This window comes from Anabrus simplex, chromosome 1 (genome assembly GCF_040414725.1).
Source record: "Anabrus simplex isolate iqAnaSimp1 chromosome 1, ASM4041472v1, whole genome shotgun sequence".
Taxonomy (NCBI): Eukaryota; Metazoa; Arthropoda; class Insecta; order Orthoptera; family Tettigoniidae; genus Anabrus; species Anabrus simplex.
Window position 1 is genome coordinate 1,116,030,931 of NC_090265.1, and position 24,277 is coordinate 1,116,055,207.

The window sequence follows — 24,277 nt, forward strand, 5'->3', positions numbered from 1 at the left end:
AATAGGTAGAGAAAATAAGTTCACCTCAAGACAATGTGAGTGGGAGCTCGAGAGGGTTAGCACTCTCTATCCCAATATGTCGTTTTACAAGAGAATAGATGAAAAGAGAAGTTACATTTTAGGAAAAGGTTACATGGTTGAACGCTTAGAACCCGCCCCGAAAGTTAAACTGCTGAGCTAGCAAAGAAAGAAGTTATTAATCGGCCATTACCTTGTGTTGAACGGCTGGAGAAGAAAGAGGCGCTTCCCGCCCCCTGCTATGTACTTAACACACTGAAAGATGGAACAGAAGTGGCCTAGAGACCCAAAAATCAGCAGTTTAAATACTCTCGCGGAAGTTTCTAGGCGTTAGGGGAAAGAAAACACCCTCCCACAAACTCTTTATTGGATAGGACCCCGCAACAGATTAAAGTTGGGGGAGATACATCTGATTGGATAGAAATTAATTGAAGAAATTCGGGATTGGATACATTCATAACAAGGGGAAGAAAGGGGTAAATATTGCCAACTTAAACAATGATAGAAAAAAATTTAACAAAGAACAAACTCTTGAAATTAAATTTTCTCCAAAAAATAGTTCTTTGACTCCACACTAGGTTGCACTATTGTAGATCTTCAGTAGTGTCCTCTAGAAGAGAAAGTTCACACTTCTTACTTCAAGCGAAACAAAAACACATCAAAAATGACACAGTTCAAAAACTCAAAATTTTCCACGTGGTGACATCTTTTGAGACGGTAGAAAATTAATACTGTCAATAAAGTTCAGACTTCCTCCAGCAGAGGAGTTTCCACAGGCGCACATTTTAAATTAGCGGAGTGGAGGTGTACCGCCCGGTACAATTATTATTATTATTATTATTATTATTATTATTATTATTATTATTATTATAATTATTATTATTTAGTTGTTGTAGTTCCGATAACAGTAGTCGAATTGGTGGAATCGTACCTGGCGCCCGCATACCCTTATTTATTATGTGAATGTGCTCGCGTAGAAACGAACGTTGGACAGCCCTGGTGTACACTTACCATTTGACAATGGTGAGGGTAACTAGTTACGTTATGAGCTAAAAGTTATTGACGGCTGTCGAGTTCTTACTATGAGTGTTATAGCTGTAGGTTTGTGTTGGAGGGGGATCTGTTTGTAGTACGTAGTACTTGGCGGGGAGCTACTGTTGGTGGGGGAGAAAGAGGAAAGTGTATTGCTGCGCGTATTGTAACAGTGAGATGCCGTTGGAGGGAGCGATATTGGAGTGGTTGTGGCTGTGGGTCTATTGGTTGCATTTGAATTACAGGTACCAGCGGTGAGGGGAAGGGAGGGGAGTGTATTAGTTGTAGAGGAGGTGGGAGTGCATATTCATTTGAAATTTGAAAATTGAAAATTTTTAAGAATATATTGGTGAGGGGAATTGATTCTTGTAATAGTAATAAAATCTGTTCGTACAAGGGGCTTTTTTTTATCAATGTTGTTGTTTAAGTTCTTATCTTTGTTAAAATGCTGGTCGAGGAATATGAATAAATTTTCGTATTCTGTCATGAGTTTACTTTTTTCAACTTTTTGAGGATATGAAGGTCTTGTTCTATTGTAGTGAATTTATGCCCTGTGTCCCTCATGTGGTTTGCCATTGCAGAGAATTTGTCTCTTTGTGCATTGTAATGTTCGGCGTATCTGGTGGAGAAGATGCGGCTAGTTTGGCCAACATAAGAAATATTACATGTGGACCATTTTAATCTGTATATCCCTGATCCAGAGTAACTGTTGTCTGTAATGTTAATAGAGTTATGATTAAAGAATAAATTATGATTGGTGTTTTTTGTTGTATAGGCTATTTTTACATCGTGCTTCATTAAGGAATTGGCTCAGGATTTGAGCATAACATTGGTGATCCCTACTCACTGTTATGTTTAAGTACTTAATATCCAGTTTTTAGTACTGTTTACATTTAGATCTCATATTCAATTCCCAACAGTTGGCACTTTTGACAACCACCAGCAAAATCTCTTCTCGGCTACATTTATTATTAACAGAAGCCACCTTCTGCACGTACAACACACATTAAAATTCACTGGCAATTTCGTACCTATGGGCTTAATTCAACAACATGCCTTATTTTGTAACAAAAAAAATGTAAGCCTAACCAGATTGGTCATGCAACTATGCGTGCTTCATCTGAGCACTCGACTGAGGTTGGATATCGTAATTCAATTTATATGGATGAAACAACCTAAACACAAACAAAGTAAAGCAGAGTAAATCTATACAAGAAGACAACAATTAATGCTTCAACCCATTATTTACATTTTAATGTGTTCCTTCACCTTATTTAAACCTATATCATTTAGCCGGGAAGCGGATCATATACTACACTCAAGTAACCATTATTAAGAAATTTAATCCCCCCTGTTAACTCAATGGTAAGTGTTCTTAATTATAATATCAGGGTACTCATCTTATTCTTCAGTGTTCTAAATGGACTAGGGACTGAAACCCCAATCTTTCTAGCAAATTATGGCACTGGTATCCATAACAGGGAGGTGAATTAATCCAAGGTGCATATATGACACACACAACTTAAAAACAACAAAGAACACTTCAAAGATTCTCAACACTTAGGTGACTAATACACCCAACATATTCACTCTACAATCTTTATTCCTCTCCGAAACCAAGGAACATGCGATAAGGTAAGTCTGTTACATAAAATCAGCTTCATGGTCCGTATCATACTTAAACAGATTCACCACTAAGTATTTTTATTTTTCACCTTGTCGATACATTAAATAGCTTAAGGGAACCAGGTAGTGTGGAATGACCAAAAATAGCTTTTTTTGTTGTTAGGTTCAAAAAATTCTCCATTCTTTCCCAGTTACAACAATGTATAACACATGGGTATAGAAACCATATTTGAGGTCATTATTGATATTTTAATGTAACCATGCATACGTCAATTACGTGTAAAGACACGCCCTATTTTTGTTTTCCGGGAATCTTTCTTGTTCTACATCGTGTAACTGAAATCAGGAAAGTTTGTTATCTTGGAAGATTCTTCTGTTCATCACATTGGCTAGCCTGGAAACGCATTAACGATTGTCAGTCGTTTTACCGCCTTTCTAATGTTTGTTAACTTGATGTTTACATTGTGATTGTGCTTGTATTCAAACTTCAATCTCTTTTCTCAAAACACAATTGTTGATCGGTTATGTACCTTTTTCTCGGGAACTAAAAACTGTAAAATTCTGAAATTTCTACCACATACTGTGCAAGTACCAGTACATAGCCTGTAGCAGAATCCCTTTGAAACTATTAGTAGTTATTGAGATAAGTTATGAAGTATAACCAAAAAATGCCATTACGAAATGCTCAAAAAATTTGCTTGAAGTTATTTTTGTTTAAAAATCAACCAGCAAACCCATCAATATAAATCTGCTACAGGCTATTAACCACACATTTGCAAGTACATACTCCAATACTCAAGGTTCTGAGTTTTCTAGATCACAAGAAATTGGTACAAAAAGCAGCCCTTTTTTTTTTTTTTAACCTTACGCCACTGCTCATAGTTTTTTCAATCATCACGAAATTTAACTGATGTATAACCCTTAAGTTATTGTAACAATTATTCAAAATCTCATAAATATAGCTCAAGTAGTTTTGGAGATATTCAAGATTTATTGGGAACTAACGTTTACACTACCCGGTTCCTTTAAGGCAACTTACTGGTTAAAAGTGGTACATATTTCGTATATTGTCAACATCTTCAGCCACAGCACACTTCCTATAAAGCATTAATACTTTGTCAATATATTTATGTTTCATATAAACAGTGTTATGTGGCTGAAGATATTGATTATACGAAACATGTACTACTTTTAACCAATAAGTTGCCTTAAGCAATTTAGTGTATCGACAAGGTGGAAAATAAAAATACTTAGTTGTGAAGGTAAGTCTGTATCGCATCAGGCACTGCAACGCGCACTCCGCACTAATAGAATGCAGCACTCCCGGACATGTTTGTGTCTCTGCCACCTAGTGTTCCTTTCGCTGACCAGGTACCTCTCTGAAAGACGACTGTGCCTCACTGTTTAAATGTTATGGCTATACTGCAGTATGTGGGACCATAACTAGTCTCTCATTTAAGCAAATGCTGGGAATGACTACCTGCCTGTCTATTCACTGTCTATGGTGTGAATTAATCTCATGGTGACTCTAGCTCCTTCCTAACATGCAGTCCTGTGAGAAAGTATATATTTGTCCCTATCACAGTGTACACAAATGTAGCACATAATTATGATGAGTAAATACAGGCTGATCTCTACTTGTATTTCACGTACATTGTCTATGCTATTTCTGCACCTGGCACACCACCAATAGGTGAAATAATAATACTGCCCAGTACTGAAGTGTTCACTGTCACTCTGAAGTACTGTTCTTAGTTACGGTGTGAGTAGCGGTCCATTGACAAGCAGGTGTTCATCCCACAACTGGCTGTTCAGAATTAGTGCCTTGTCGGTAATGGGTCCTTTTTTATAATATTTTTTTCAGTACATCCGGGTTCACCCAAGGTCATGTCGGGGAGAGAAGCTACAGGTCTCCCATATCGATGTTTGCAGACTAAACCTGCTGTTGATGTGTGGGCCACTCGTACGAGACGTGCTTTTAACCTTCTCAACAAAGTTTGATCCATAAGTTATGATCGAATTCATGTCCTCGCCCTTTCATGGGCATTATAGCTGCAGTCTTGGCGTCCTCTTCTCCTTGCCAATCAGGATACAGCTGGGGTTAATTCTCAAAAATTGATATTGCAGTTAATGTTGTTGCAGTTTTTTATGGTGAAGAACTTTTTAAAATTCAACAGCTGTGACTCTGTAATCAGAATAATTTATTTATTATTAATTGTGACATTAGCTGGTTTACACCCACACAGAATTTAAGGTTACATTATGGTAATAAGGTGCGCGTGTAAATAGAAATTTCGTATTGGTGCTGGGAGTGGGCAGGAGTTTGAATATTCCCTCTTGTTTAGGCGTGACCAACTTCACAACAAGCTGCCCTCAGGTTGTGACGTACCCACTTAGCCCACAGATGTGTGACAGTATTATAACGTGGCGGGTCACTTTAATAGTAATATAAATAAATGATATTTCATTGTTTCTCAATAAACAATATCCCATGGGCGCCAGCCTTCAAGCTTATGGCTTGAAAACGATAGTTGATAATTAATAATAATAATAATAATAATAATAATACGTCATGAGACTCAAAAAACTCCCAGGGGTAGGGTGACGGGACACTAACCATTAAGTACACTAACTTGGAATTTAAGGATCATTAATAATCATTTCATAAAATACAAATTAAAACAGCTATTTATTAGGATGAAAAACGTGACGTAACGGCGTATTAACGAAATCTGAACTTACGGAAACAAAAGAAAAATTGAATGAAATTAACTCTAAGAAAATTAACTGCTGCGCGAAGACTTGCAGTAACTTATGCGTTTAGCTTACCATATGTAGACTCTGTTATTTTGAAGCTCATGATGGGTGGACCTCTCGTACCGGCTGCGTCATCTGTTGTTGGATTCCAGTCTTACTTCTGCTTTTCCTGCCTTTAACACTTCCTACTGTACTCCTTATATAAAGTCATAATAAGTCCTAATTTTAAATGCAAAAACACCATGGGTTATGTTCATGGAAAGAATACACTTGTATTCTTCCGTATTATGGAACAGTAGTGTAGCTAAATTCATAATAAAAACTCTCCTTCCCTGTACTAGTCAAAACCGGTCTCCCGTTGACTATACCTCTAGTCATTGAGATAACAAGTCCCAATGAGAGTAACTTTTGACTAGTATCCTATGGTACTACTCAGATGCTAAGTGAACTAAGTTAAAATCTTCTACGATGTGCAGACGTAGAATCGTAGTAAGTGTGTCTTCCAAGAGTGTCTCAGTGTCTAAGAGTGAGAATAAGAATGTCCTCTCCAGCTCTTGTCTTCGATGTATATAGGTTCAAAAGTCTCCTTCCATCAGCCATATCACATGGTCCAGTAAGATTCGAGGTCTCATCCCTTCTCCTATGTATTGCTGTGAATCCATCACGTTGCTTCATTACTTTCATTCACATAGGCTAAACTTTCCCGCTGAAATAAAGCGTCAGGTAGCGAAGTTCGAAAAGTGGGCGTTCATAATGTATCAACTGTCTCTTCATGAGGTGGAGAGGGTAAGGTCTCTCGTAACCTTGATGACGTACTTTTCCTGGAAATGGGCTGAAATCAGCCTGCTGACTCTGGTCACCTCACAACGGCTATTGGAAAATTTACTGCAAGCTATTAATATGAATGATGTTGAAATACTTCACCCAATATGTGGTTCGTTCAGAATACGTTATAGCCGCGATACAAAGAAATGAAATGATGATGTGAAATGGACGATTAAAACCCTATATATATATATATGACCTATCAGTGATTAAATATATACATCTTATCAATTAATTAGACAGTTCAATAATTTATAACATGCTGTGATGTTCCAAACATTACAAGGTGTCTGGCAGTCATTTACCTAATTTCTCAGAATTCTGGAAATACAGAAGGGGTGAGCAGAGCTGGAGTTCTTGTTTTGCAGGTATCGCTACTTTACCGTGCTACTTCCCTCTAATGTCAGTTTATATGCCTTGCCAATCCCTCAAGACATAAGCTGCTTAACTAGGAATGCTTTTGGTGTTCAGAGATTTACCAGTAATCTCTTTGTTAATGTATGGAACTTCCTCCCGTGGGGGTTTTCTTACCTGTTCCCCTATCGGGCGCCCCAGGTGGTGGATAGGGGGGCCCGCAGGACTTGTGTGGAAGGTCTGAGGGAAATATAATACTCCCTCGCGGACCAAAAACAGGTATTGCCAGAAAACGTCTTAAGGCATTATGATTGTTACTAGCCCAAGTCAGGGTTTGGAAGTGGAGGCCTCACCCACACATGCTAGAGAGGCATCCATGGTTCCTCCACATGGGTGATACGGTGGTTCAGGTGAAGTGGGGCTGGTGATTGAGGTTAAGGCTCACGCAGGGTGCTGGAACCAACACATCACTTTGCTCTACGTAGCCTGGACGAGCCACGGGTTGGGAAAGGGGCGATCCCAACCTAGGGGGAAAGTCATGGCTGTGAACTCAGTCATGATAATGCCAAGTGAAGACCACGTGAGTAGACCTACTGAAGGGGGAACAAACCTGGCTAGGTTCGGGCCAGGGGCGGACTGCTGGGTGGACGACTGAGGGGCGTGGTCTTTGGTACGGAGAGCCTGAGTTGCAGGAAGACAATGTCTGGCTGTATGCCATACCACGGATGGTGAGAAGGACGCTCAGGACCCTAGAAGGGGCAAAAACCCTGTGATTGATTGAAAAATGGATGCTTATAAAGAACCAATTTCAAAACTTCGACATCAAGGGAAGCCAAGGAAGCTCCAGTAGAGCAGATCTGGGAGCAAGCCCAAGATGAAGAAATGGAGACAGAAGCTCCAGTAGAGCAGACTGCTGTCAGAATCAGTCAGCACGATACCAAACTTCTAACACAAGAGTGGAGAGTGCCGAATGCCACTTCAGTCGACAAGAGAGGAAGGACAGTCGTTTTAGCCCATGGTGAAAGAGACTTTGTAGAGCTCAAAAAGAGAAGCCTTTAGGCTAAGCTCGGATTTGGGCAGATCAAGTTTCAAGTCATCAGGGGAAAAACGAAACCCAATGTTGATAAACATGGAGCTGAAGATCCTTCAGGCCAATCTTCAGCATAAAAAAAACCAGCTGTGGCCAATTTTGCCAGGAAGTTGAAAAGTCTGAGGCTATTGACGTGGCCCTTATTCAAGAGCCATGGGTTGGCAAGGGCAGGGTAGCAGGACTGGCGAAATCTGGAGGTAAGCTGATGTACGATACATCGGAAATACCCAGAACATGTCTTCTTGTGAATGGGAAATTAAATGTCTTATGTTGCAGGAACACTGTTCATTGGACTTAACCGTGGCCAAGATTAAACTTTGGAAATTGGGAGGGACCCAGAGAAATAACCATAGGCTCTGCATACCTCCCATATGACTCAACTAATTTCCCCCCCATCAGAAGAAGTTGAGAATCTAATTTGCAACGCAAAGAGGAAAGGCGAACACCTAGTCCTTGGAGCAGATGCAAATTCACACCACATGGCACGGGGTAGCACGAATTGCAATGCAAGAGGTGAGACTTTACTAGAGTTTATTATTGGAACTGAGTTGAAGATACTAAACCTAGGAAACAAGCCTACATTTATAAATAAAAATAAATCGTAGAGAGGTAATAGACCTTACACTAAGCACTACTCATATTGCAAACTTTATTGAAGACTGAAAGGTGCTGGAGGAACCATCATTGGCAGACTACCAGCACATCCAATTTGCAATAGATGCGAGACTATGTGGGATTGAGATGTACAGAGACCCAAAAAGAACTGGGACAGATACAGAGAAGTTCTAGGGAAGGCTGTACAAAAAATTCCAACTAACGTGAGAGAACAGAAAGAATTGGATGAGGCAATGGAACTATTAGAAGACTCATTCCATGAAAACTGTCCTCTCAAAGAAAAGAAAAACACCAGAAAAGTAAGGTGGTGGAACAATAAACTAGCCAAAATGAAAAAAGAGGTCAGGATGTTGTATAGAATATCATCTAGAAATGGTATGTGGGACGTATATAATAGGAAACTCACTGAGTATAACCTAGAGATACGGAAAGCAAAAAGAAAATCTTGTTCTGTGAGAAAGTGGAATCACACACAGAAACAGCAAGGCTCCAGAAGGTTCCGAAAGCAACCCATATAAATCAAGTGGGTACATTGGAGAAATCAGATGGGTCATTTACTCAGGCGGGGAGGGACACGCTGGAGATACTAATGGCTTGTCACTTTCCTGATGCTGGGGAGATGACAGCAGAAGAAAAGGTTGGAACAGAGACCGGAGCTAGAAGTGCAGATTGGAACTGTGCCAACAGAATAATAAAACATAACCATGTGAAATGGGCAATCGAACTGATTCATCCTATAAAGGCTCTGGGGCCAGATGAGATACTTCCGATACTCCTACACGAAGGACGGGAGATGCTTGTCAGTGCCCTGAGGGACCTTTTCAGAGCTAGTCTAGCTTTAGGGTAGTGCCAAAATCATGGTCTGAAGCTAAAGCAGTATTCATACCTAAGCCTGGGAGGGCAATTTATACCCAAGCCAAAGCATACAGACCATTATGTTTAACTTCCTTCATGCTGAAAGCAATGGAGAAAATTCTGGATAAATATATCAGAAGAACGGTGCAACTGAACTGAACGTTACATGAAAATCAGTTTACATATAGACCTGGCAGATCCTCTGAAGTAGTACTCCACCAGTTGGTTTGTAAACTAGAGGAAAGCCTAGAATATAAAGAATTTGCACCGTCGGCATTTCTTAGATATAGAAGGAGTTTTCAGCAATACAGCCTATGACTATGCTCAAAGCATTGGAAAAGAGCATGGCGAGTAAAACCGTCGTCAAATGGATTAAATCCATGTTAGACGGAAGGAAGATAAAAGCAACCTTGTTTGAAGAAACGCTGGCGGTTTGGGCCACCCGAGTCTGTGCTCAGGGAGTTCTTTCTCCTCTGCTGTGGAAGCTCATGGTGAACAAAATCATAGCTATGCTCAACGAACAAGGTTTTTATACACGAGGATACGCAGATGACCTAGTGATTGTGGTACATAGAGAGGTGATGAGTGTTATCCAGGACCTCATGCGAAGATCACTTAACCTTGTGGAGAACTGGTGTCAGGAAGAATAACTATCAGTCAACCCAAACAAGATAACTGTGGTCCCTTTTACAAGAAGGAGGAAATTAGATGGAAAGAGATCACTGAAGCTCTTTGGGCAAGATATATATATGGAAGAACAGGCACTGCACCTAGGTATAGTGTTAGACAAAAATCTAACTTGGAATCCACATATAGAAAGGAACATAACCCGGGCCAAGAACTTGCTGTATGCATGTAAAAGAGTCGTTGGGAAGAAATGGGGCCTAAGACCATCATTGGTAATGTGGATATATACAATAATCATTAGACCGTTGATGGCCTATGCTGCAATCTTCTGGTGGCAAAAAGTAAGCCAAGAAAAAGTCAGTAGTAGATTGAATAGCCTACAGAAAATGGCATGCATAGCCATAACTGGGGCTGTGAGAACTACGCCGACAGAAGCCGTGAACACTTCACTAGACCTCCCATCACTATGCAATTTCATAAAAGGACAGGCTAGAATGAGTTCATATAGATTGGCACAATCAGAGTGTGAGTTCATATAGATTGGCACAATCAGAGTGCTGGAATGCACAAAGACCCAATCTAGGACACTGTAAAATTAACATAGTAAAAACAGAGGAAGTTCTACACATACTTTCTGATCATATGATACCAAAGTACAACTTTGAAAAAAAACGTTTGAGACCCAGATAATAAAAAAGAAGACTGGGAAATCAACAAATGCAACACTGAAAAAGAAGATACAGTGTGGTGATTTGATGGCTCAAAGACTGGGGATGGCACAGGAGGGAGGATCAACGGGGGGAAGACCTGGATCAATCCAGATGAGCCTGGGCAAACACACTACAGTCTTTCAAGCAGAAGTGATAGCTATCACAATATGTCTTGAAGAAAATCTGAAAATGAACTATAGGAATAAGAACGTTTTCACTTTTACGGACAGCCAAGCAACCATTATGGTGCTAGAAGCAGTCCAGATAATATCCAGAATTATTTGGTATTGCCATTCACTTCTCCTGAAGCTCTCTTAAAGTACAACATTGTCAAAATAATATGGGTACCAGGGCATGCAGGTACAGAAGAAAATGAAAAGGCAGATAAACTGGCCAGGAAAGGGGCAGAAACACATTTTGTGGGCCCAGAACCTGTATGCAGGATTTCCTATGGACAAGCACGACACTACATAGGAAAATTTGTACAAAATAAACAAATGGAGAACTGGGAAAATACTCCAGGATGCAGGCTTACAAAGGAACTGATAAAAGGACCAAACAAGAAGCATACTAAAGAACTGTTGAAACTCAACAGAGAAAATATAAGATGGGCAGTATGACTGTTGAGAGGACACTGCCATCTGAATAAACACCTACAGTAGAACCTCGATTATACGTTCCCGGAAACTACGTTTTCCCGTATAATTCGTTCAAATTACGTGGTTCCACGAGCATTCTAATTAAATCACATTGTAAAAATCCCGCATTATCCGTTTCTCGAAGAAACGATTCCCTGGATCAACCATCCAGAAATTTCAATCCCATCAACGCTAAATCCTCGATCGTGTTTTTCAAGAAACTGTATCTCAAGAAAGGACGCATACTTAAGGATCTTGGTGTTAACGTCCCATCATTGCGATAATTAGAGGAAGTACTGTACTGGAAAAGCAATCGGCGGTGAACTTGCGAAAGGGACCATCTTAGCATCGCATTCAGGTGGTATTGTTTAGAGAATCCTTGGAAACCATAAAGCAGAGAGTGACCACAACAATTGGAAGGAGACAGAGCCCATTTCGACTGCTCTACTTGAAGACGGAACGAGTTTTGTCAGTTGTTCATACTTGCAAAATGTCTACATTATGTCCAGGTTTAGATGTATGTTTATTTTTTTTTATTGTATCACCGAACAGGTTTCCGGCACTTCCCTCAGGTTATTGTATAGTCACTGGGCTTTCAGGCAGAAATTGAAACTGCTCCTTCTTAACCCAAATTTAGTATTTTAATACGATTATGTTATAGAGACCAGAACAGATGTTGCACCCTACATATATAAAGCCATGGGAGGTTTGGGGATTGCCTATTACTGTTTTTGGTCCTAATATAAGACTGGGAATTCCATGTTTTTGTGTTAAAATGTTATAAAAACAGCAGTCCTTTTATTTGCGCACATTACATTTAAAAAGTTTGTAGCATTTCACATTCGTACCGAATTGTACAGCGAGCGCGCTTTCCAGCTGAGCTCAAGGTCACGAATAACTGTAATTTCTGAAGTTTTTATGTTAATTTTTTCTCTTTCCAATTTTATTGTGATTAGTGATGAGCATAAATGAATATAATGCATTCGAGAACTTTCGAGAATCGACACTTACATTCAAAACCATATTCTCATGTTCAACATAACTTTTAAAAGTCGATGTAGGCCTAATTTACATGGTACAAGAATTCCAGAAACTGACTATGAACAGTATACCGGTGACCAAATTACAATACAGGATTAAACAAAGGGATTTCATCGTCCTGGTGGGGGCTTTTGAATCTAATGTGCTCTATTAGATTACAGAATTAAAACTACCTGTTGATTGGCTTGGCCTTATTAGATTTTTCGAAGAGTTTGCTGACCAAAGTTGCTAAACTGAAAGAAGTTTTCACGTAAAACTGAATGAAAAGTTGCGAGATTTTTAAGTCGCGTACCAGTAATTAATGTTTGAAGTTGGCCTCCGATCTACCTTGCCTGCCTCTCACCTGGAGGGCCCAGATTCAATTCCCGGCCAGGTCACGCATTTTTACCTGCATATGAGGGCTGATTCTAGGTTCACCCATTCTACAATTACCTTTAATTGAGGAACTATCGAATGGTGAGCTGGTGACCTTGGTCTAGAGAGCCAGGAATAACGGCCGAGAGGATTCGTCACACTGACCCTGTGTAACCTCGTAATCTGCAGGCTTTCAGGAAGTGTGACTAATGTACTTTGTGACATTGAAAGTCTAAAATAGCTGTTGGCCTTAGTAAAAGGCAAATTTGTGCAGTATTATAATGCAACAACATAATATAATGCAAGAACTAAGGCCAACAGCTATTTTAGACTTTCAATGTCACAAAGTACATTATAGTCACACTTCATAACATTTTAATGTGAATATGTAAAATTTTACTGAAGTCAACACGCAATTTAGTCTACTAAGTACATTATCATACTTTAATATTTTAATGTGAACATGTAATATAACATTTTATCAACACGCAACTTTAGTTAATCAGTATATTTTACTGGTAGCTCATTGCTATAACATTCACGAATATAAACAAAGCTCCCCTCAAATATGACTATACATTTGTAAAATGGGGCTTATTTCAACTGAATGGGCAAAACGCCTATGGTAAACATTTACACTCAATAAGCTTAAAGACGAATTCATTCCGCTACAATTGCATGTGTATATTAAGATATAAGCTTGTTTTGTCACAATTTCAGTTATGATGTAATGTTTTAAAAATTTTTAGCAAGAGTAAAAAATATTTTAAATGATATTGTTAAACAATAGAGTATGTCATAAAGATCTTTATGAGGCATAAGGTGCAAATGCAAATAAGATTCTAATGTAGCCGAGGATGACCTTGTTAAGAGGTCGAAACCGGTCCTAGACATGTGATAATCTGCATTACATGTAAATAAAAAGTATTGATCAGGTGGAACTTTCTTTTCCTTTTATGACAATTAGTAACTATCAATACGGAAAAATGAAATTTATAAATCAGGATACATTGTGTATGTTTTAATATGGCTGATGATGACCCCGAGGAGGGTTGAAACTAGTCCCATGTAATGTAAATATTGTAAATACATCTTAGTATTGAATAGGTGGAAATCTCTACTGCGTTATAATTCATATGTTATTCTCAGTTCAATACGGACCAACAACATGAAATTCATAACCCTTGACTTTCTCACTATCTAACACTACTTCGGTATGACTGTGAGTGGCCATGTTTGTCAGCTAGCAGTTAATTTCTAGAAACGGTAAATATTCACATAAAAAAACTAAGCTTACAGCACTTGCCATGAGGATACGAACCAATGCAAGCAAGTTTAGCATAGGAACCTGTGTCCAGAAATGTACCGTCTTCCCGCTACCTGCAAAAAACCACCACAGCACACGTTCAAATCTCCCACATTTTCGGTGCCACTGACTCGAGTATATATGTCAATGAACGATCGCATGATGTCCCCATACCCGTACAGGTTTTGTTGACATTCCGTGCCATTCAGTTGAGTGTGTGATCTGCACAGAGACGTGTTGTACCTGCTGTTGTGCTTGTGATCTTCTTTCATACTACAGTAGAGCAGTAATTCTCTACTACGTACACAGCAGTAAAATGTACATACAGTACTGTACTTACAGTAGTTCATTGGTAGCATGTTGCTGTTGACCCTGGCATGCATCTTCGTGGAATACGCCAACATCTTGATATTCGTCGGCGAAGCTCGGTGCAATAGAAGAGCTGCTCGTCAGGTGTATGGGGGAGCGTTTTCCACACCACCGGACACCTTCACACGCCCTCTTTGCTAAGGTGTATCACTGAACCTTGGAGACAGGTAGATTCACCGCCAACAGAAACAACTGTGGTGCTCCACGGTGGCGCCGTACGCCCGAGTTTGAAGAGGCTGTACTCCATGCAGTGGAAGCGGATGATACTACGAGTACCAGAAACATAGCAAGGACACAATGTGGATCACACAACTGTTTGGCGTGTTCTGCTTGAGCAGCAGCTACACCTGTACCACCCCCAGACGGTACAGGCAATGCAACCACAGGATTTTGCATCAAGAGCCCACTTCTACAGGTGGTTCTTGCACCATTGTGTGGATGGTCCCCATTTCCCATGGCCGATCCTTTTCACTGATGAAGCAAAGTTCACCAGGAAAGGTGTTTTCAATTCCTGCAACAGTTATGTGTGGATTGCTGAGAACCCGCATGCTGCAGTGCGTCAAAACATGTGGTTTCAACACAAGGATGCATCACCTCATTTTTCACTTGCGGTCCGAGATCATCTACACGAAAGATTTGAGCAACGGTGGATAGATTCACAACTAAGTATTTATTTATTTTATAGATTTTATGTTAACGGTGGATAGGTCGTGGTGACGCGATTGCTTGTCCTGCATTTTCACCTGACTTGATTTGACTGTGTAACTGCATAATTATTGTATACTGAAGTATTTTATTATTTTTCGTTATACAGAATCTATAAAACTATATCTTTTATCGTGTCTGACATTAACAATGTGACAGTAACGAATGACGATTGTGTTGAATGTGATGAATCAAAAGGAAGATGAAAGTCTGATCCATCACTCTGGAAGCAGAATGTGAGAAAACGTTGGACAAAAGGCTTGGAGTACATTCATATGAAAGGGACAATTATTATACCAGCAAAAACTGTTGGGCTTGAACACCATTTATAATGGTGGCCAGTGGAAAAAAAAAAAAAACTATAAATAATGCTCCCTGTATTAACGGCATTAACAATAGATTAACTAGTGTTTTAGTGTATTATTACAAGTTGCAAGTATATTTTGCGGTTCGATTGTTGAATTTAATTGAAAAAAGTATTATATATCACTATTCTATTTGATTACAGACAGCATAAATATCATAAGTTTTGCCATTTGGGGTTAAAATAGTGCACATCTGAGAGCAATAGCCGTTCACGCTAGTAATAAAACTCCCGTCGCATATCATAAACTAACTTGTCCGAGAGCAACGGCCGTTATTATTAACACAGATATCCCACACGGTACTCTTGAAAATGCTGAATATAGCGGTGCCGAGCGACCCAGCGTAATTCTGTGGAAGCTGTAAGAAAAACTTCACAGATAGTAAGCTCAATCGAGTGTAATGGATGCAAAACACGAGAACATAAGAAGTGCGCTGACCTAACCCAAGGAGAATTCGACATGCTTCATAGAGCACATTGTAGACTCTCTTGGCTCTGTGAAAACTGCAAACTGAGGCTAAGAAAAATAGAAGAAGAACTCTGGACTAAGTTTGCCAAACCATTAGAAGCAGCCATGGATAGCTTGAAGGCGCAAATGCAAATCTCGCTGGCAGAAAAGATACGGGAAGCTTTAGCAAGTGAAATGAGCAGCAAAATTATATCTGCCTCAATAACTCCTAAGCCATCTCCCCAAGAAAATCCCCCCCCCCCCAAAGAATCTTAATAAGAATCAAAAGAAAGCAAAGAAACAAACAGAACACCACCTCAATGTTGACCAAATGCAAACAAGCAGTCATGATACAGAGGTTCACCCCTCATGCACCTTGGAACCAGAGGAGGTGAGAAATGAAAAAATTGAACTAAGTCAATACAACGAAAGAACAGACGAAACTCCCTGGACAACTATAATAGGCCGCATATCTAGGCTCAGCGGAACTTCTTCCGATACACAAAACCCACATCTTTTGCAACGATCAAGAAGGACCCCAGTCATCTACAAAGGCATGGCATCAATAGGAAACTTGAAAGCAGCAGAGAGAAACGTATGGATGTACAGTATGTTGGAAGACTGGGACAAGAAACCGCTGTGGAAAATATTATTCAACACCTTTGAGAAAATATCGTTAACGTTATCGAATATGAAATGTTAAACACAAGAGGTACCATTAAAGCTTTTAAAGTTTGTGTACCATTCAGGCATTCAGTCCTGAAATCTAGCCAGAAAATATTCTGTTTCGTCAATACTAAGTTGAAACTTCTTCTTTGGAATGTAGAAGGACTGAGATCACTTATGAAAGAACAAGAGATATCATTAACACGTTGGGTGCCACGTGCCGCCATATGGCGTCACGGTGGTCTTCAAATTTGAGATAGCGTGACGCCATATGGCGGCACACCGTTCTTGAAATCAGAGTTGGCATGACGCTATATGGCGGCACAGTTGAGTTTCAGGCGATGCGCCGTAGATAATCAGCTGTGACATCTATGCACGTAAAATTGGTACTACGTGAAGGGCGAACTTCAGGGTCTATTCCAGCTTTTACTATTTTTACTGTATGCCACCGTGTGGCGCCACAGTATTCTTCCGAAGCCACTGACTGGCCAGTGGTCATTGTCACAGGTGAAAGCGCGCCAGGCATTGTTTATTCCTCGTTTACGTACGTATTATCACTCAGTTTATATAGTTGTGCAAAAATATAAAAAATGGAAGATATTGGTAATAATCTTACGAGGGAACACAAACATGTGTTACACTCGGATTCGATTGAAATTTGGTAGGAATATTCGTGGGAGGCAGTAGAATGCTAAGGTGAAAACTGCATGTACCCAGCACAAGTTTAAACGCCAAAATTGAACAAATAAATAGTCATAAAATTAGAAGTGCCGCTGGAGTATCGGGGTGTGGCGGAGAGGTAGGGAGGAGCGGAGCAGCGGACGTGAACCAACCAGGCTGCGTCGAGCTGCGCCAGCAGCCAGGTAGCGTATAGTTAGCGCGTTCCTCTTAACTTCCCGATCAGATGTGCAAAACGTAAATATGAAAACAGCACATGAAACAAGTGTACAAAGGACGATGTTTGAACAGCGATGCCAATAAGGTCTGAAAAATTACGAGTAACAAGAACTCGGGCGTGCCGAGACGCATATTTTCATTGTTTAGAGTTATCAGAAAACTGTTCACAACAATATGTAATGTAATATAAGTACTTGTTTTTGCATTTTACTTGGTTTTCATAAATATTGCGTTAATTTGAATTAGCAAATAAATATCCCGTATTTGAAATTCGTATTGCACATTCCATGTCAAAAAATTTTGTGACACCATATGGCGTCACATGACCATGGTATGGCGAGATAAAATTTACTTAGTACATCATATAAATATATCCCAAATTATATAAACAGACTACAACGCGTACAATTGCTTTGGCACCAGCGGAATGCAATTCAAAAACATGCCTGGCACCAGTGGAATAGTGTGCTACAATCGGCTCGGCACTCAACGTGTTAATCAACCAAGACATTGTAATAGCCACAGAAACATTTCTTCTTGAACCAATAAACATTAACTGTTATTACTCCATTCATGCATTAACAGAGGTGAGACAGGTGGGAAGACCATCTGGAGGAGTGTCTGTCTTCTATAAACCATCCCTAGGAGAGCTAATCAGTAAACATGTTGAAGAAAATTCTGTGATCACCTTTAAGCAATTAGCAATCATCGGGATGTACATAAAACCTACGGCTACATCCGAAACCATCTTCCAGGCACTTCAAAGAATTGACTTTAACTGTCATAAAGATAAGCCTGACAAGAAGCCACAGGAACTGTGGCCATTTCAAACTGTTGGATGAAGGATTTTCTCCGACCGGCAAAGCCATTCTACTTATGTACTTCGCTCATAATAGATCCAGTACAATAGATCTGACATTTCTCAGGGGAAAGGAAATAACGGTAATGAATCAGCAGCATCTCTGGACATCCATACAGAAGCATGTACCAATTCAAACAAACTTTCGTATAGACATCCCAAAACCTGGGTGAACTGCACAACACTGGTCTCCATGCTAAATCAACATGTTACAACTCAACGAAAATCTGGACAAAGAAGGAATCGTGGCTTATATCGAAACTGGCAACATAAATAAAGCATCTGAGTTGCATACAACTTCGCTTATGATGTCAACCAGAGAAAAACCCCAGAACAAAATAAGCAAACCATGGTTTCATGAAGAGTGTTGCATTGTCAGAAGATCTACTCTAAACAAATTACATAAGTAGAGAAAAGTCCAATCTGAAGAATCGTTGATGGAATACGTAGAGGAAAGATGAAAGAGAATTCTAATTAAAGAAAAATTTTCCAGTTCTTCATCAGAAAGAAGGAACTCGAAACAATATTGGAAGCGAAAAATACCTCTTACAAACTTCTGGAACCCATGAGCTGTAAGGTAAATTCACAAGTCCCAACGGAGGTATGGGAAGAACACTTTACCAAGATATTTAACCAATCACAGCTGCATGAAGGGAGGAACACTGTTAGTACAGGGGACACTGTACTAACAGTTACTGCAGAGGAGATTCGGTCGATCTTCTTGCAAAGCAAACGGGAAAAGCAGCAGGACCTGACAACTTAACTAATGAAATATTTAAAGAGTCGTTACCATCTACCATCGAGATCCGGATAGCTTTATTCAACGAGTGCATCAGACAACATCAGATCCCTGAACAGTGGAGAGAATCAATAGTCCAAATTTTATACAAAGGAAAAGGACTGAAAGACTCCCCTGACGCTTATCGCGGAAATGCACTTGAATGCGTTCCCTTTAAAGTTCTTCCAAATATAATTCTGACTCATATTCGGCCACATGCTATGGTACACATTCCAGAGGAACAATACGGTTTCACAGACATTACAAGCCATAGAGAAAGTATTGTCCTACATATGGGATGCGACCAAGGTAATAAAAGGACATTTATTTGCCGCCTTCATAGATTTAACTAAAACCTTCGACAATGTAAACCGGAACATCCTGATAAGAAAATTAACTACTATTGTGGGTAGACAAAATAAATTGCTGCTTCTAATTGAGAGCATAATGGAGTTTAACCTGCTATCAGTCTCTGACAGAGTAAGCCAATCAAGGCCAATAGACCAAACTAACAGTCCTCCAATGTAACCCTCTCCGCCTGTTTCTATTCAATATATTTACCCACAAGGTAGTAAATGAAGTTGTATCTGAAGACATCACAATGCTTCTCTATGCGGACGACACAATTCTTCTTTCTAAAGGCAGCCTGGCCCTTCAGAAAGGACTGAACAAGCTTTACTTTTTGTCATAAAGCAATGAACTAGACATCAATACCAACAAAACAGAAGTCATGAAATTCAGGAGAGGGGGGGAAACATCTCCAAGACAGAAATCTTCTATTGTGGAAATGGTCAACTAGAGCTGGTAACTCTTACAAATACCTAGGACTAACACTTCAAGTCACAGGAAAATCATTCACGAAGCTTATAGAAGAGAGATGCACAACTGGTATCAAAGCATATTTGCAATTTTCCAACCTTCCATGCAGTTGTAAACTGTTTTCCGTGACGGCGCATGTTCTCCACAGATTGCCACCAAGCGCCGATGAATTTCTGCAGTGGTCACGCCTTCTTTCCAAAGGAACCAAGTTGTATAGCACTGTCCCTGACGGTTGCTTTCCATGTTGTCTGCTCCTACGCTGACAGTGTTGTTATGAAATGGCTATGACAAGTGCATTCGTTGGCCCCTGTGTGTGTGCTGCTACCAAACGGTGGAACAAGACACTAGTTACACGTCACCACCTTGAAAAGTGAAATGTGAAGCATACCTGGATGTACAAAAAATATAGTGTAAAACAATATAGTACGCCCCTCATAATATTTTAATGTTTTTCTGTGAATAAGTAAAGGCTGTATAGAAACTTTGAGTGGTTAGCTACTCAGTTGTAAACCTCTTTTACAAAGAAAGGTCATCAATCTACAAGATTTAAAAAATCTTGTATAATTAAACTACTGATGTGTTCAGAGGAATCCTAATTTGCATTCTCTTTTTGATGGTAACAACTTACATATTTCTATTATAGTAAGAAAGTCCAGATAGTCTTTCTTGATTTCCCAACATTTAGGTAAAATGGACTGAAGCCCTTTCTTTATGAACCTATTCAAATTCAGTGGAGCCAGTTCTTGTTTGTTGGATCAACCCATATTGGCACTCTTAGTAATAATGAGTGCACTAAGATTTTCTGAAAGAATAAGAAAAACCGTACCTTATCGACTGAAACAGTTGAAAATCTGTGCAATGGAACTGCTAGGACTTCATCCTCTTCTTCCATTTTGTCTTAGTTTTCACTGATTTTAGAGTCAAAATCACTGTTCCTAAGATTTATTTCAAATTCTCAAATGGTGCTGTCCATTGCCAGCTCTCTGAAAAAAAAAAAAAAAAAAAAAAAAAAAAAAAAAAAAAAGTGCAGTTTTTCAGCGTATGCCACACACACTTCCCAATCCTTGTTTGTAACTCTATCAAAAGCTTCATGTGCGAGTCATTCCACATCCACAAGTCATAAAGGTCGGCCATTGTATATCTGATACGAAAGCTTATGTTGAGCAATTGGTGTATTACTTTGGTATGGTAGTTAACGTTATCCATTATTAATGATTGATCCCTCTTCCAAGTAATTCAGAAAGTTATGAACAAACCAGCCTTTAAATCAGTCTGCATTCCTTTCCAAATTATGAGTGAGAAAAATTTTGTATTCTCACACACTTCCTTATTTGAAAGCTTCTTAAAAAGCCATCCACACTGTAAATTATATTTCCCGCCTGACTGTATAAAACTCTGAGTAAGGTTGTTGATTACCATAGGGAACCTGAAATATTTGTTCCAAATTAGTAAATTTATAAAACCAATATAGTTGGTCCATTGTTAAAGATTATAAATTTTCCAGCTAACTCAACTCATTCCTGGTTGCCAGCGTTTCGCCCCAGTGTGCTAAGTTGGGCTCATCAGTTGGTAAATAGCACACCTACCAAGACACATGGCTATTGCATACTGTGGAGGCACCTGCATAGGCTACATGGAGCCGCCGGCAGTGCCAATGCACTACGAGAGACTTTGTCTCATTTTCAAAATTGGATGCCTCCCTGCCGTCCCTGGTCACCGCTATCAAGTGTTCAACTGCTACTCAGCTTCTTCCACAGCTAACCTAAATATTTCAGCACCTTTGTTTCACGCACTTGGAGAAGCAAAGGTTGAAATTATCCCTTCAGTTCAAGGGCAGGCGGTATCTCCTGATTGCCTAGTCATAGAATGATGGCGTTTGGGCAGACAGCTTCAGATTTTTTTTAGCACTGTCACATAGCATCACTAAAACAGTAGCATAATATATTGTAATATATGAATGTTTGTATGAATTCCCCTTAAATAATCTAAAATTAGCTATGTTTGAAACCTTTTGATTGGTCATGTATGCTATAATTTTTTAAAATAATATTGTTGAACTAACTGGAAATTGGTACATTTTTATTTGTTTCTTCTTCTTTCAATGAAAATTTTCCCAAGATTATTGTTGAATCAAATTTATCTTGTTTCAGGCCTTAATGGGGTATTTGGAAGAGGAAATGATGGACAAGAAGAAAGAGAAATTTGACAGAACAGGGTGGACAACTGAAAATGTCCAGGTAAGATATTCAAGGTATTCAATGTGTGCTGAATTCTATAATCATTGAGAACAGTTTCCAACCATCAGTAGCCTGTTAGCTGAATTATTATACATACATCATACATACATACATCATACATACATACATACCTCATCATCATAGACCGTTATGCCTTTCAGTGTTCAGTCTTCAAGCCTCTGTGAATTTACTAAACGTCGTCACAATCCTCTATTTGCAACTGGTGCTGTGGCCTCATTTAGTTCTGTACCTCTTATCTTTAAATTGTTAGAAACTGTGCCTAACCATCGTCATTGTGATCTCCGTCTACTTCTCTTACCCTCCATAACAGAGTCCATTATTCTCCCATGTAACCTATCTTCCTCCATTCACCTCACATGACCTCCACCACCGAAGCCTGTTTATGCGTACAGCTTCATCGAGTTCATTCCGAACTAAGCCTTTATCTCCTAATTCCGAGTACCCTCCTTCCATTTTTCCCACCTGTTTTTACCAGTTATCATTCTCAGTACTTTCATGTCTGTTACATCTAACTTATGAATAAGATATCCTGAGTCCACCTAACTTTCGCTACCGTAAATTAAAGTTGGTCTGAAAACAGACCGATGTAAAGATAGTTTAGTCCGGGCTCTGACTACTCCTTACAGAATACTGTTGATCGCGACTGCAAGCTCGCTGCTTTAGCTTTACTGCACCTTGATTCAGTCTCATTTACAATATTATCATTCTTTCTTACAGAATACTGTTGATCGCAACTGCGAGCTCGCTGCTTTAGCTTTACTGCACCTTGATTCAATCTCGTTTACAATATTATCATCCTGGGAGAACACACATCCAAAATACTTGAAATCATCTACCTGTTCCAGCTTTGTATCACCAATCTGACATTCAGTTCTGCTGAATTTCTTATCTACTGACATTAATTTAGTCTTTGGGAAGGCTAATTTTCATACCATACCCATTGCACCTATTTTCAAGTTCCATGATATTACACTGCAGGCTTTCAGCACAAAGACGAAGTAGGAAATGATTTATCGCAGGAAGAGAAAGTTTGGAAGGGAATTGCACAGGGTAGTTTAATCAGTCCGTTACTTTTCTTAATATACGTAAATAATTTAGGGAACAATATAACATCAAAAATAAGATTGTATGTGGATGACATAATTGTTTATAGGGAAATAAACAACATTGAGGATTGTTCAGAATTACAAAGGGACCTTGAAAGTATCCAACAATGGGTTGAAGAAAATAATATGGAGGTTAATGGAGGCAAATCAACTGTTACAACTTTTACAAACAGGAGCTTTAAAACTGAATTTGAATATACTTTGGATGAGGTAGTTATCCCAAAAGATGGCAAGTGCAAATACTTAGGTGTGAGATTTGAATGTAATTTGCACTGGAAGGGTCATGTTGATGACATGTTAGGAAAGCATACAGATAGTTACATCTCATAATGAGGCTACTTAAAGGATGCAACAAAGAGTTAAAAGAAAAAAGTTACTTGAGTATGGTTCATCCATTATTGGAATATGCAAACAGTGTTTGGGATCCTCGCCAAGAATACCTAATAAAAGAAATAGATAGTGTGCAGAGGAAAGCAGCAAGATTTGTAACAGGGGATTTCAGGAGAAAGAGTATAGTATCAGGAATGTTAAAGGAACTTGGGTGGGAAACTTTAAGTGATAGAAGGGAGAAAACTAGACTTATAGGATTATATACAGCCTATACAGGAGAAGAAGCATGGGAAGATATCCGTGAGAGGCTTCAGTTGGAAAATAATTATATCGGCAGGACTGACCACAAATATAAAATTAGAAGGAATTTTAGCAGAAGCGATTGGGGTAAATTTTCATTCATTGGGAAGGGTGTGAAGGAGTGGAACAGTTTACCAGGGGTAGTGTTTGATCCTTTTCCAAAATCTGTACAGATATTCAAGAAGAGATTAAACAGCAATAGAGAAAATAAATGAAGTGTTAGAGGGCATTCGACCAGTGCAGGTTATTGTAAATAAAATTTTAAAAATGTGTGTGAATAAATTAATTCCATCCCCTAGTCTAAGGAGTTTGGACAGCCAAAATAGGGGACTGCCTGTGGGGTGAAGTACAGTGGGGACTTCGAGGGCCCTGGGACTGCTACGGTAGCTGTGAAGGCCCTTCAGGAACTCTGAAAAGTGGTGGCAAAAGGGGCTCTGGTTAATACGCAGCAGGTCGTTATGCTACTTAGGTTCCAGAATGGGTAAAAAAAAAAAAAATAATAATAATAATAAATAAGTACATAAATGCAA

The 24,277-nt window shown here is 39.3% G+C and overlaps 1 protein-coding gene across 7 annotated transcripts in view; it reads left to right on the forward strand.

The window, feature by feature from the left end:
* Positions 1–24,277, forward strand: part of LOC136858074 (sentrin-specific protease 1) — a 322,570-nt gene that overhangs the window by 285,031 nt on the left and 13,262 nt on the right. For all 7 annotated transcript variants that reach the window (XM_067137329.2, XM_067137330.2, XM_068225408.1 and 4 more), the window contains one exon: positions 21,904–21,990. In XM_067137329.2, the coding sequence (XP_066993430.1) occupies positions 21,904–21,990 (87 nt within the window). The remainder of the gene's footprint in view (positions 1–21,903; positions 21,991–24,277) is intronic.